The sequence below is a fragment of the Oncorhynchus mykiss genome, chromosome 32 (genome assembly GCF_013265735.2).
Source record: "Oncorhynchus mykiss isolate Arlee chromosome 32, USDA_OmykA_1.1, whole genome shotgun sequence".
NCBI lineage: Eukaryota > Metazoa > Chordata > Actinopteri > Salmoniformes > Salmonidae > Oncorhynchus > Oncorhynchus mykiss.
In genome coordinates this window covers 6,239,501-6,252,750 of record NC_050572.1, presented here as the reverse complement: position 1 = coordinate 6,252,750, position 13,250 = coordinate 6,239,501, and the positions used below count along the sequence as shown (strand labels likewise).

Below are 13,250 nucleotides of genomic sequence, written 5' to 3'. Positions count from 1 at the left end.
AAGCCATTTCTTAAAGATATCCATAAAAAGTGTAGTTTAAAGTTTGCCACAAGCCACCTGGGAGACACACCAAACATGTGGAAGAAGGTGCTCTGGTCAGATGAAACCAAAATTGAACTTTTTGGCAACAATGCAAAACGTTATGTTTGGCGTAAAAGCAACACAGCTGAACACACCATCCCCACTGTCAAACATGGTGGTGGCAGCATCATGGTTTGGGCCTGCTTTTCTTCAGCAGGGACAGGGAAGATGGTTAAAATTGATGGGAAGATGGATGGAGCCAAATACAGGACCATTCTGGAAGAAAACCTGATGGAGTCTGCAAAAGACCTGAGACTGGGACGGAGATTTGTCTTCCAACAAGACAATGATCCAAAACATAAAGCAACATCTACAATGGAATGGTTCAAAAATAAACATATCCAGGTGTTAGAATGGCCAAGTCATAGTCCAGACCTGAATCCAATCGAGAATCTGTGGAAAGAACTGAAAACTGCTGTTCACAAATGCTCTCCATCCAACCTCACTGAGCTCGAGCTGTTTTGCAATGAGGAATGGGAAAAAATGTCAGTCTCTCGATGTGCAAAACTGATAGAGACATACCCCAAGCGACTTACAGCTGTAATCGCAGCAAAAGGTGGTGCTAGAAAGTATTAACTTAAGGGGGCTGAATAATTTTGCACACCCAATTTTTCAGTTTTTGATTTGTTAAAAAAGTTTGAAATATCCAATAAATGTCGTTCCACTTCATGATTGTGTCCCACTTGTTGATTCTTCACAAAAAAATACAGTTTTATATCTTTATGTTTGAAGCCTGAAATGTGGCAAAAGGTCGCAAAGTTCAAGGGGGCCGAATACTTTCGCAAGGCACTGTATATATATATATATATATATATATATATATATATATATATATATATATATATAACCCTAACCCTTTATTTAACCAGGTATTTATATATATAACCCTAACCCTTTATTTAACCAGGGAGGCTCGTTGAGAACAAGTCCTCATTTACAACTGCGACCTGGCCAAGATAAAGCAAAGCAGTGCGACACATACAAAAACAACAGAGTTACACACGGAATTAACAAACATGTAGTCAATAATACAGTAGATTAAAAAGAAAAGTCTATATACAGTGAGTGCAAATGAGGTGAGATAAGGGAGGTAAGGCAATAAATAGGCCATGGTGGTGAAGTAATTATAATATAGCAATTAAACACTGGAGTGATAGAGACTGGAGGGGTAGATGTGCAGAAGATGAATGTGCAAGTCGAGATACTTGGGTGCAAAGGAGCAAGATAAATAAATACAGTATGGGGGTGAGGTAGTTGGATGGGCTGTTTACAGATGGGCTATGGACAGGTTGCTGTGATCTGTGAGCTGTTCTGACAGCTGGTGCTTAAATTTAGTGAGGGAGATATGAGTCTCCAGCTTCATTGATTTTTGTAGTTCGTTCCAGTCATTGCCAGCAGATAACTGGAAGGAAAGGCAGCCAAAAGAGGAATTGGCTTTGGGTGTGACCAGTGAGATATACCTGCTGGAGCACGTGCTACGGGTGGGTGCTGCTATGGTGACCAGTGAGCTGAGAAGGTGGGGCTTTTGGTGACATTTCATTCTGAAAAGTAGGAGATTTGAACCAAAATCACTTGTAATAAAGTTTTAGATTGTGGCCTTACTGGGTCATCTATATTCCTGCACCTTCCCTCATACACTCTGGCCTACACCGAGAGGTCCTCATTCCCTAACGGACAGGCAGGTCTGATTCCAGTTAAAGGCCCTCTGTGAGCGAGGTACAGTCTCAGTCTGTCAGTGCCTCTGGTAGGTCATGTAGCATTCTGGAACCCTTCAGAGGATGTTCCAGAACACCAGGTGTCTCTGGTAGGTCATGTAGCATTCTGGAACCTTTCAGAGGATGTTCCAGAACACCAGGTGTCTCTGGTAGGTCATGTAGCATTCTGGAACCTTTCAGAGGATGTTCCAGAACACCAGGTGTCTCTGGTAGGTCATGTAGCATTCTGGAACCTTTCAGAGGATGTTCCAGAACACCAGGTGTCTCTGGTAGGTCATGTAGCATTCTGGAACCTTTCAGAGGATGTTCCAGAACACCAGGTGTCTCTGGTAGTTCATGTAGCATTCTGGAACCTTTCAGAGGATGTTCCAGAACACCAGGTGTCTCTCTGTACCTCCTATAGGCTTAGTCCCAAATGGAAACCCATGTTCTATAATAGTGCATATTGACCAGAGGGATTGATTGGGTGCCATTTTGGAGAAGGCCTAATTAGGGAACCTGAAGCGCCTTGAGCGGGATGGATGGGAGGGGGTTGGGGTGGCTGGGTGACTAATGCTTTCCCAATGCTGACTAGTCCACTTGCATCAGTGCAGGATGGGGGTGGGGCAGATGGACACAAGTGCTACGTCCTTTTAGTTATCTATATATATATATATATATATATATATATATATATATATATATATTATTGTAAAGCGATATTCCTACTATAAATGCAGTAAAGTTCACACATTTTGAGCAAAATAGTGTTTTTAGACACCACTGCACACATGCAGGGGTAAGCAACAGGTGTGTAACCCCCTGGTCCCGGGGGTTCTGTCTGAGACGTTGAATCCTCCGAGGAACTGGAGTCATGTAGACCGATTTTAAAAGATGCAGTGGAATTCAGTGACTCTGGTTGGGCAGGATGCAGCTTGATCAAATCTGTTTCCTTCATCTCTCTCTCTCTCTCTCTCTGGCATTCTTATTCTAAACTAATCTGAGGGGAAAGAAGAAGAAGAAGGAGGAAGATTGAAGTTCAGTCTGACGGGTTAGACCCTTGCTAGTTGTTGAGAGAATCTGTCTCATACTTTAACTGGGAGGAGAGGAGAGTTGAGTGACTAATATAGTCAATCGAGTGTTTGGGTTCAGAACAGATGTGGATCTAGAGGAGATGTGATCTAGGGGCTGGGAGGAAGAGGGAAAGCGGGGGGAGTGGCGCGCTCTACGCTTCAGTTTTTTTTTTTTTTTTTTTTTTTTTTTTTTTCAGGAGGTGGGAGTGTAGGGGTGCTCTGATTGGCTGAAACTGGTGGTGTGTTGTGGGCTGGACCAATAAGAGGCGTCTGTGTAGCATTTTTTAAAGGGAAGCTGAGGAATCTGAAGGTGTTACTGCAGTTCAAGAGACATGGAAAAGAGCTGAAGGCACGAAGCCCGGTCAGAGTTCCAGTGTAAGGCTGCGACTGAACGACGAGGCCGAGCGAATGCTTCCCAGAGCGCTCCACGTCTAGATTTTTACTATAGGCGTAGTAGCCCATAGCTTTGTACACAGCCTATACATTTAGTTCATTTTATACACCCTTTCCTAATAATAGGTTTTAATAACACGCCCTTGACTGCTGTGTCAAAGAGCACGCTGTCTTTTTAGTTTACTGATTTCAGCACTGTTTAAGAGTCTCGGGTTTCACAACTCGGTGACTTCAACATCTTGACTGTTGTCAACATTACCAGGAATTCCAATCTGGTTTTACTGAGATTACCCATTTTAAGCTTTCAGAAGCCATATGTCCACTTATCCTGACAGCTATGTTTAGTAGAAAGGATTTTGACATTTAATCAATCTAATAATTGTGTATGTACACTAATAGTTACTGAGAATAGGTATGACTAATTTCTTGTAGACCAGACGTTGATCTCTTCACCCACATGGCAGTTGTATGTAAACATCAACATTCTCTGCTTCATTCAAAATGAGTTTAACCTTTTTCCCTGTATTATGATTAGCATGTCGCTACAAGTGTTTGCTGCCACGGTCTTCTCGTTGTCTCAGCCTTTTAGTCCCTATATATCAGTGTCTTCTCATTGTCTCAGCCTTTAGTCCTATATATCACAGTGTCTTCTCATTGTCTCAGCCTTTAGTCCTATATATCACAGTGTCTATATATCAGTGTCTATATATCACAGTGTCTTCTCATTGTCTCAGCCTTTTAGTCCTATATATCAGTGTCTTCTCATTGTCTCAGCCTTTTAGTCCTATATATCAGTGTCTTCTCATTGTCTCAGTCTTTAGTCCTATATATCACAGTGTCTATATATCACAGTGTCTTCTCATTGTCTCAGCCTTTAGTCCTATATATCACAGTGTCTTCTCATTGTCTCAGTCTTTAGTCCTATATATCAGTGTCTTCTCATTGTCTCAGTCTTTAGTCCTATATATCACAGTGTCTTCTCGTTGTCTCAGTCTTTAGTCCTATATATCAGTGTCTTATTATTGTCTTGTCCTTTAGGCCTATATATATCACTGTGCCTATATATCACAGTGTATATATATCACAGTGTCTATATATCACAGTGTCTATATATCACAGTCTTCTCATTGTCTCAGCCTTTTTAGTCCCTATATATCACAGTTTCTCATTGTCTCAGCCTTTTAGTCCCTATATATCAGTGTCTCATTGTCTCAGCCTTTTAGTCCCTATATATCACAGTGTCTTCTCATTGTCTCAGCCTTTTAGTCCCTATATATCACAGTGTCTTCTCATTGTCTCAGCCTTTTAGTCCCTATATATCACAGTGTCTCATTGTCTCAGCCTTTTAGTCCCTATATATCACAGTGTCTCATTGTCTCAGCCTTTTAGTCCCTATATATCAGTGTCAAGGCATATGAACTAACAGGTTACAGAACAAACGTCACAATTATCACATCACACCGGTTGTGAAATGGCTTTTTTTTTTTTTTTTTTCCTGGCTTGGCTTCCCCGGTGATATTACCCACGCACCACTGCTCCTTTGATGTGGCACAGAGATTGGCTGAACCAGGCACCTGACGGGGCGTTTATGTACATTATTGGTGGGTTGGTCACACCACTCCCTGAATGTAACCAAGCATCTGCTCTGCTATCATCATTACAGGTCATAAAAGTCCTTGTGTTTTCATATCATCACCATCTCTGCTTCGTTCAAAATGAGTTTAACCCATTCCCTTTTTTAAAATTACAATTTAGCATGTCACTACAAGTGTTTGCTAAGCAATCTCCTAATAGTTACTTGACTTTAAATAAGTTTAACTCTGGGTGAGTTAACATGTTTTACACACACACACACACACACACACAGAGAGAGAAATCAGTACCATCGACAGCCACATCCTATTTAGTTTACGTTGATTGGACTGAAATAGTTGTTGGTTTCTTTTTAGTTGATTTCAGATGTTGGAAGACGTGGAGACGGAACGACTTGTGGTAACGCTCCATGGTTCTAAATAAAGCCGTTTTATAGTCTGAAAGAAATGTGGAAAACAGTTTAACGTGCTGGGTCGTATAACCGTTAGTTACAATATATTTTTTTGTGGACTTCACAGGACAAATGTTGCTCTAACGGTTTTGTAATGAAACAAAGGTGTGGTTGAATTTATTCTGTGGTGTCTTCTCATCGTCTCGTCCTTTAGGCCTGTATATCACAGTGTCTTCTCATTGTCTCGTCCTTTAGGCCTGTATATCACAGTGTCTTCTCATTGTCTCGTCCTTTAGGCCTGTATATCACAGTGTCTTCTCATTGTCTCGTCCTTTAGGCCTGTATATCACAGTGTCTTCTCATTGTCTCGTCCTTTAGGCCTGTATATCACAGTGTCTTCTCATTGTCTCGTCCTTTAGGCCTGTATATCACAGTGTCTTCTCATTGTCTCGTCCTTTAGGCCTGTATATCACAGTGTCTTCTCATTGTCTCGTCCTTTAGGCCTGTATATCACAGTGTCTTCTCATCGTCTCGTCCTTTAGGGCTGTATATCACAGTGTCTTCTCATCGTCTCGTCCTTTAGGCCTGTATATCACAGTGTCTTCTCATTGTCTCGTCCTTTAGGCCTGTATATCACAGTGTCTTCTCATTGTCTCGTCCTTTAGGCCTGTATATCACAGTGTCTTCTCATTGTCTCGTCCTTTAGGCCTATATATCACAGTGTCTTCTTATTGTCTCAGCCTTTAGGCCTGTATATCACAGTGTCTTCTTATTGTCTCAGCCTTTAGGCCTGTATATCACAGTGTCTTCTTATTGTCTCAGCCTTTAGGCCTGTATATCAGTGTCTTCTTATTGTCTCAGCCTTTAGGCCTGTATATCACAGTGTCTTATTGTCTCAGCCTTTAGGCCTGTATATCACAGTGTCTTCTTATTGTCTCAGCCTTTAGGCCTGTATATCACGGTGTCTTCTCATTGTCTCGTCCTTTAGGCCTGTATATCACAGTGTCTTCTCATTGTCTCGTCCTTTAGGCCTGTATATCACAGTGTCTTCTTATTGTCTCGTCCTTTAGGCCTGTATATCACAGTGTCTTCTTATTGTCTCGTCCTTTAGGCCTGTATATCACAGTGTCTTCTTATTGTCTCGTCCTTTAGGCCTGTATATCACAGTGTCTTCTTATTGTCTCGTCCTTTAGGCCTGTATATCACAGTGTCTTCTTATACAGGCCTAAAGGCTGAGACAATATCACAGTGTCTTCTTATTGTCTCAGCCTTTAGGCCTGTATATCACAGTGTCTTATTGTCTCAGCCTTTAGGCCTGTATATCACAGTGTCTTATTGTCTCAGCCTTTAGGCCTGTAAATCACAGTGTCTTATTGTCTCAGCCTTTAGGCCTGTATATCACAGTGTCTTATTGTCTCAGCCTTTAGGCCTGTATATCACAGTGTCTTCTTATTGTCTCAGCCTTTAGGTCTGTATATCACAGTGTCTTCTTATTGTCTCAGCCTTTAGGCCTGTATATCACAGTGTCTTCTTATTGTCTCAGCCTTTAGGCCTGTATATCACAGTGTCTTCTTATTGTCTCAGCCTTTAGGCCTGTATATCACAGTGTCTTCTTATTGTCTCAGCCTTTAGGCCTGTATATCACAGTGTCTTCTTATTGTCTCAGCCTTTAGGCCTGTATATCACAGTGTCTTCTTATTGTCTCAGCCTTTAGGCCTGTATATCAGTGTCTTCTTATTGTCTCAGCCTTTAGGCCTGTATATCAGTGTCTTCTTATTGTCTCAGCCTTTAGGCCTGTATATCACAGTGTCTTCTTATTGTCTCAGCCTTTAGGCCTGTATATCACAGTGTCTTATTGTCTCAGCCTTTAGGCCTGTAAATCACAGTGTCTTATTGTCTCAGCCTTTAGGCCTGTATATCACAGTGTCTTATTGTCTCAGCCTTTAGGCCTGTATATCACAGTGTCTTCTTATTGTCTCAGCCTTTAGGCCTGTATATCACAGTGTCTTCTTATTGTCTCAGCCTTTAGGCCTGTATATCACAGTGTCTTCTTATTGTCTCAGCCTTTAGGCCTGTATATCACAGTGTCTTCTTATTGTCTCAGCCTTTAGGCCTGTATATCACAGTGTCTTATTGTCTCAGCCTTTAGACCTGTATATCACAGTGTCTTCTCATTGTCTCGTCCTTTAGGCCTGTATATCACAGTGTCTTCTTATTGTCTCAGCCTTTAGGCCTGTATATCACAGTGTCTTCTTATTGTCTCAGCCTTTAGGCCTGTATATCACAGTGTCTTTTTATTGTCTCAGCCTTTAGGCCTGTATATCACAGTGTCTCATTGTCTCAGCCTTTAGGCCTGTATATCACAGTGTCTTATTGTCTCAGCCTTTAGTCCTACAGTGGGGCAAAAAAGTATTTAGTCAGCCACCAATTGTGCAAGTTCTCCCACTTAAAAAGATGAGAGAGGCCTGTAATTTTCATCATAGGTACACTTCAACTATGACAGACAAAATGAGAAAAAAAATCCAGAAAATCACATTGTAGGATTTTTAATGAATTTATTTGCAAATTATATATCAGCGTCAAGGCATATGAACTAACAGGTTATAGAGAGCAAACAACGCAATTATCACCAAACAACACATTCTTTCCTGGGTTGGCTTCCCAAGAGATTTTTTTTTAACCAGTGCTGCTTTGATGTGGCACAGGAGCGGAGAAAGGCTAACGCAGGCTCCCGGCGAGGATTTGGGTAAAGTACATTCCTGGTGGGTTGTGGTCACGCCACTCCCTAAATGTAAACCACCATCTGCTCTGTGTCCCGGAGACAACACCACCCTGACACACACTCCCTCTCATGTATCATTTTCACAACAATCCCCCCCTGCCCGCACCTGCCACTAATTACATAACACGCATGTGTAGGTGGGGTGTACTCTCACTCACTCTCTCTTCACCAGTCCTGTACTGTACCCATTATGGGTGGCTGCGTCTGTTGTCTTAAGTACCTTCCTCTCTTGGGTATTTTATCCATTCCCAGGTACTGATCTGAAATAAAGACTCTGTACCGGTACCCCCTGTATATAGCCTCCACATTGACTCTGTACCGTACCCCCCTGTATATAGCCTCCACATTGACTCTGTACCGGTACCCCCTCCTGTATATAGCCTCCACATTGACTCTGTACCGGTACCCCCCTGTATATAGCCTCCACATTGACTCTGTACCGGTACCCCTTGTATATAGCCTCCACATTGACTCTGTACCGGTACCCCCCTGTATATAGCCTCCACATTGACTCTGTACCGGTACCCCCTGTATATAGCCTCCACATTGACTCGGTACCGGTACCCCCTGTATATAGTCTCCACATTGACTCTGTACCGGTACCCCCCTGTATATAGCCTCCACATTGACTCTGTACCGGTACCCCCCCTGTATATAGCCTCCACATTGACTCGGTACCAGTACCCCCCTGTATATAGCCTCCACATTGACTCGGTACCGGTACCCCCCTGTATATAGCCTCCACATTGACTCTGTACCGGTACCCCCCTGTATATAGCCTCCACATTGACTCGGTACCGGTACCCCCCTGTATATAGCCTCCACATTGACTCTGTACCGGTACCCCCCTGTATATAGCCTCCACATTGACTCTGTACCGGTACCCCCCTGTATATAGCCTCCACATTGACTCTGTACCGGTACCCCCCTGTATATAGCCTAGCTATTGTTGGGTAAAGGCTTTTTAAGTAAGCATTTCACTGTAAGGTCTGTTGGACCTGTTGTAGTTGACGCATGTGACAAATATAATTTGATTTAATTGGTGACCACTAGGTCCCATTAGGAAAGGCAGCTGCCACCTGCCCAGTGCTTTTAGGAGACAACTCTACTGTGGATGTGAAAGTAGGTCCCAAAATAAGTTTGAGCCAATCCAAGTTCAGTTTTAGTGTCACATGCACACTTTCTTGCTCTAACCCCCAACAATGCATTAATCAATGTACTAAAAATAACATCAACTTTTTTTGGTGTTTTTCACCTGACCAGTTTAAAAGAAAAGAAAAAAAAATGTATTAGTGCTGATTTTGAAGAAAAGGAGACAAGACGAGGAAAACATTTTTGGGGAGTTTTTGGTACACCCACTGGGGGCATCTCCAACAGGCTGAACCTGAAGGAGCCAAACAAATCTACTACTGAAGGAAGGTTTTATTTTTGGGGGTGTCCTAATCCGCCGTGCCGGACTGTTGTCATCGACACTGGGGAGGTTGTACATGATGGCGTATTGTGTTCCCATATGTGATTTCCTGTCCGTGGGCGATTTTTGAGATCGTGGCTTCCACCGTATCCTCTTTAGCCAATCACTGACCGGATATGATGCAAGCGCTTCCTGCTCGGGGAAACCTAAACTCCATTGGACAGATGTATACACACACACACTCCACGCCCCCCTCTCTCTTGTTCTGTTGGAGCGTGTCGATCAGGCCACAGGAAGTCCATAACTGGGACAGGAAGTTACACACAGACATTCCTCCGTTCTCACTGAGTGACGCATTACTCAGGGATGACATCACCGTGGTCTGGAGTGCCAAGGGAAAGTGTGGCCCGGGGAGGAAGAAGGAAGAAGAGCGTCTGAGGATCTGTCTGTAGCACGAGAGAAGAGGGGGGGGTTGGTGTAGGGGAGTATCTGAGGATCTGTCTATAGCACGAGGGGGGGGGGGGGGGGTGTAGGGGAGTATCTGAGTGGACATGAGACGGAAAGTGAGGGAGAATGTAGAAGGGTGTGTCCATGGAGAATATAGGAACATCTCCTAATTTATGTCTGACACACTTCTCACACAGCCCTTTCATAACACATGACGTTTACAGTGAGAATGCATCTCTGGCAGCGGTGAAGAACGGAGTTGAGTGACAGCTGATCGTTTCTAAGGACCTGTAGGAATGCCTTCCCCTCGTTTTTTTAAATTTATTTAAATTTAACCTTTTTATTTTAACGAGGCAAGTCGGTTAAGAACAAATAGTTATTTTACAATGACTGCCTAGGAACAGTGGGTTAACTGCCTTGTTCAGGGGGCAGAAGGACAGATTTTTGACCTTGTCAGCTCAGGGATTCGATCCAGTAACCTTCGATCTAACCACTAGGCTACCTGCCGCCCCCTTGTGTACTAGTGGGGAATAACAGACAGAATTAGGTGCAGTTCAGAAGTCTGACATGGCTTCCTCTCCTTGTCTGTCCTTGTCTCCTATATCAGATCAGTGGAAGTGAAGGAGGTGAATAGTCTCTAGACTATTGAAACGGACCCATTCTTAAAGCTAGGCCTATATCAGTTCTAATGGAGGAGACGAGCTTCTAGACTATTGAAACGGACCCATTCTTAAAGCTAGGCCTATATCAGTTCTAATGGAGGAGACGAGCTTCTAGACTATTGAAACGGACCCATTCTTAAAGCTAGGCCTATATCAGTTCTAATGGAGGAGACGAGCTTCTAGACTATTGAAACGGACCCATTCTTAAAGCTAGGCCTATATCAGTTCTAATGGAGGAGACGAGCTTCTAGACTATTGAAACGGACCCATTCTTAAAGCTAGGCCTATATCAGTTCTAATGGAGGAGACGGGACGAGGGGACGTGCTTCTAGACTATTGAAACGGACCCATTCTCAAAGCTAGGCCTATATCAGTTCTAATGGAGGAGACGGGACGAGGTGACGTGCTTCTAGACTATTGAAACGGACCCGTTCTCATCGAGGTGCATTTTTGCTTCCAGAAGAATGAGGCGTCCAACACTTGGTATCACACTTCTTGGATGCAGATTTTTTGCTCTGTAATCCTCGCTTGGCTTTAGTGAATCCTTCGAGAGACCTAATTGCTGAGGCAATGGTTTATTTACTAACCCAGAGGCTGAATGCTGTTGACCCACTGTGAGCGCTACAGCTAATTCATCGTTAGATAATGGCTGTCCTCGGGAACACACTGGTTACTGCTCTGTGACGATGTGAGACTCCGACTGACTTGACCTCTGTCTCTCCATCCCTGTAGGATCCTGTTCTCCACTCCTCTAGCCGTGGTCAGTTACTTCCTCATCTGGTATGTTCCTGTGATTGAGAATGGAAAGGTCATCTGGTACCTGGTCTTCTACTGCCTCTTCCAGACCCTTCAGACAGTGAGTACTGTAGTCTACTGGCTACACCGCCATACTGGTAGAGCAGCGGTTGGGGACATTCACACACACACACACACACACCAGATGGCCTACAAGAGCTGGACCAGATGTATAGAACAATACAATCGTCAGTAAAAAATATATAATAATTAGGATACATGTTAATGTCGCATATCTCTCTCGCTGTCTCTCTCTCTGTCTCTCTCGCTGTCTCTCTCGCTGTCTCTCTCGCTGTCTCTCTCTCTGTCTCTCTCTCTGTCTCTCTCTCTGTCTCTCTCGCTGTCTCTCTCGCTGTCTCTCTCGCTGTCTCTCTCGCTGTCTCTCTCGCTGTCTCTCTCGCTGTCTCTCTCGCTGTCTCTGTCTCTCTGTCTCTCTCTCTGTGTCTCTCTCTCTCTCTCTGTCTCTCTGTCTCTCTGTCTCTGTGTCTCTCTCTCTCCAGTGTTTCCATGTGCCCTACTCGGCTCTCACCATGTTCATCAGCGAAGATCAGAAGGAGAGGGACTCTGCCACTGCTTACAGTAAGTCCCCTCATGCATGGACACTTACCTCACTCACTACCTAGACACTACTTAGTATACATGACCAAATAGTGTACTTCATACTAGGTGGTAGTGATGGGCACCGATATATGGAAAATCTGTTTCCCATTATCAGCAGCATTTATATCATCAGGTTCATGAATAACACTGCAGCTGTGTTCATTCATTTTTAAGGCTCTGTGAAGGCCAGACAACTGTTGATTGGTTGCCCACTGGTTGTGAATCCTCTGGGAGCCTAAGCCTGTCTAACCAGTGTGACTATGATGACAAACCCCATCGGCAGGCTATTCAGTATGTTAAGTTGAGTCCGAGAGTTGTCCCTACAGGAACACGTGTGTGTGTGTGTGTGTGTGTGTGTGTGTGGGGGGGGGGGGGGGTTGTTTAACAGCTAGGATAAACTGTTACGATACGCCTTGCTCATATCGACATCAACCACTACTGCATTGAATTATCGATAGTGGTGTTTGTCGTTGGTAACTTAGTCTGTGCATTTGGATATTAGGACCCAATCAACTTAGTCAATAATACACAGTATAAACATTTAATATATGCCGTTTTAGAATATTATTTCATCTAAAGCGACTTAAGCCATGCATGCATCGATTTTTACGCTATGGGTGGTTCTGGGAATGAAGCCCACTATCCTGGCGTTTTTACAGGCACCGTGCTCTACCAACTGAGTTACATTGTTTTTTGGGGGACAAAATTGAAAGCTGATCATTGGTTGGTTTTGTGTCATCTGTATGCTCCTCTCGTCCCAATCAGGAATGACGGTGGAGGTTCTGGGTACTGTGATTGGCACAGCCGTCCAGGGTCAGATTGTGGGCATGGCCAACCCCCCCTGTATCCCCGTAGCCCCCGGCAACAATGTAACAACAGAGGGCCTGAACTTCTCCCTGCTGCTGGGACAGGAAGTTAACACCACGGTCATCTCTCCCGGTATCACCCTGGACCAGACGGTACACAGACCGTAGCCTAACCCTAGCCTCCCATCTCGTCTACATACTTGTATCTTCATGAAGATGACTTGAGCTCACAAATCCAGATCATTTTACACTATACGATAAAGCCAGTGTGTGTTCTGCTATATGTTCGTTATACCAGACGTACTGTCGTAGGTTACTATAGTCTACTGACCCTGTTGTCTCTCTCTCTCCTCGATCACAGAAAACAGCCTACATGATAGCTTCCGGCGCCATCTGTTCCATCTACGTTCTCTGTGCCGTGGTGCTGTTCTTCGGAGTCAAGGAGAAGAAAGGTAAAAAGGCAGGATCACCATTTTGTTTTTTTTTAATGGACCATCCCTCAACTCAACACATCCCTGTTGA

At 43.8% G+C, this 13,250-nt stretch overlaps 1 protein-coding gene across 1 annotated transcript in view; it reads left to right on the top strand.

Annotated features, from left to right (window-relative positions):
* Positions 1-13,250, top strand: part of LOC110487835 (sodium-dependent lysophosphatidylcholine symporter 1-B) — a 41,068-nt gene that overhangs the window by 14,463 nt on the left and 13,355 nt on the right. The window contains exons 4-7 of the mRNA XM_036971014.1: positions 11,260-11,383; positions 11,823-11,901; positions 12,688-12,881; positions 13,090-13,180. Coding sequence (XP_036826909.1) covers positions 11,260-11,383; positions 11,823-11,901; positions 12,688-12,881; positions 13,090-13,180 — 488 coding nt within the window. The remainder of the gene's footprint in view (positions 1-11,259; positions 11,384-11,822; positions 11,902-12,687; positions 12,882-13,089; positions 13,181-13,250) is intronic.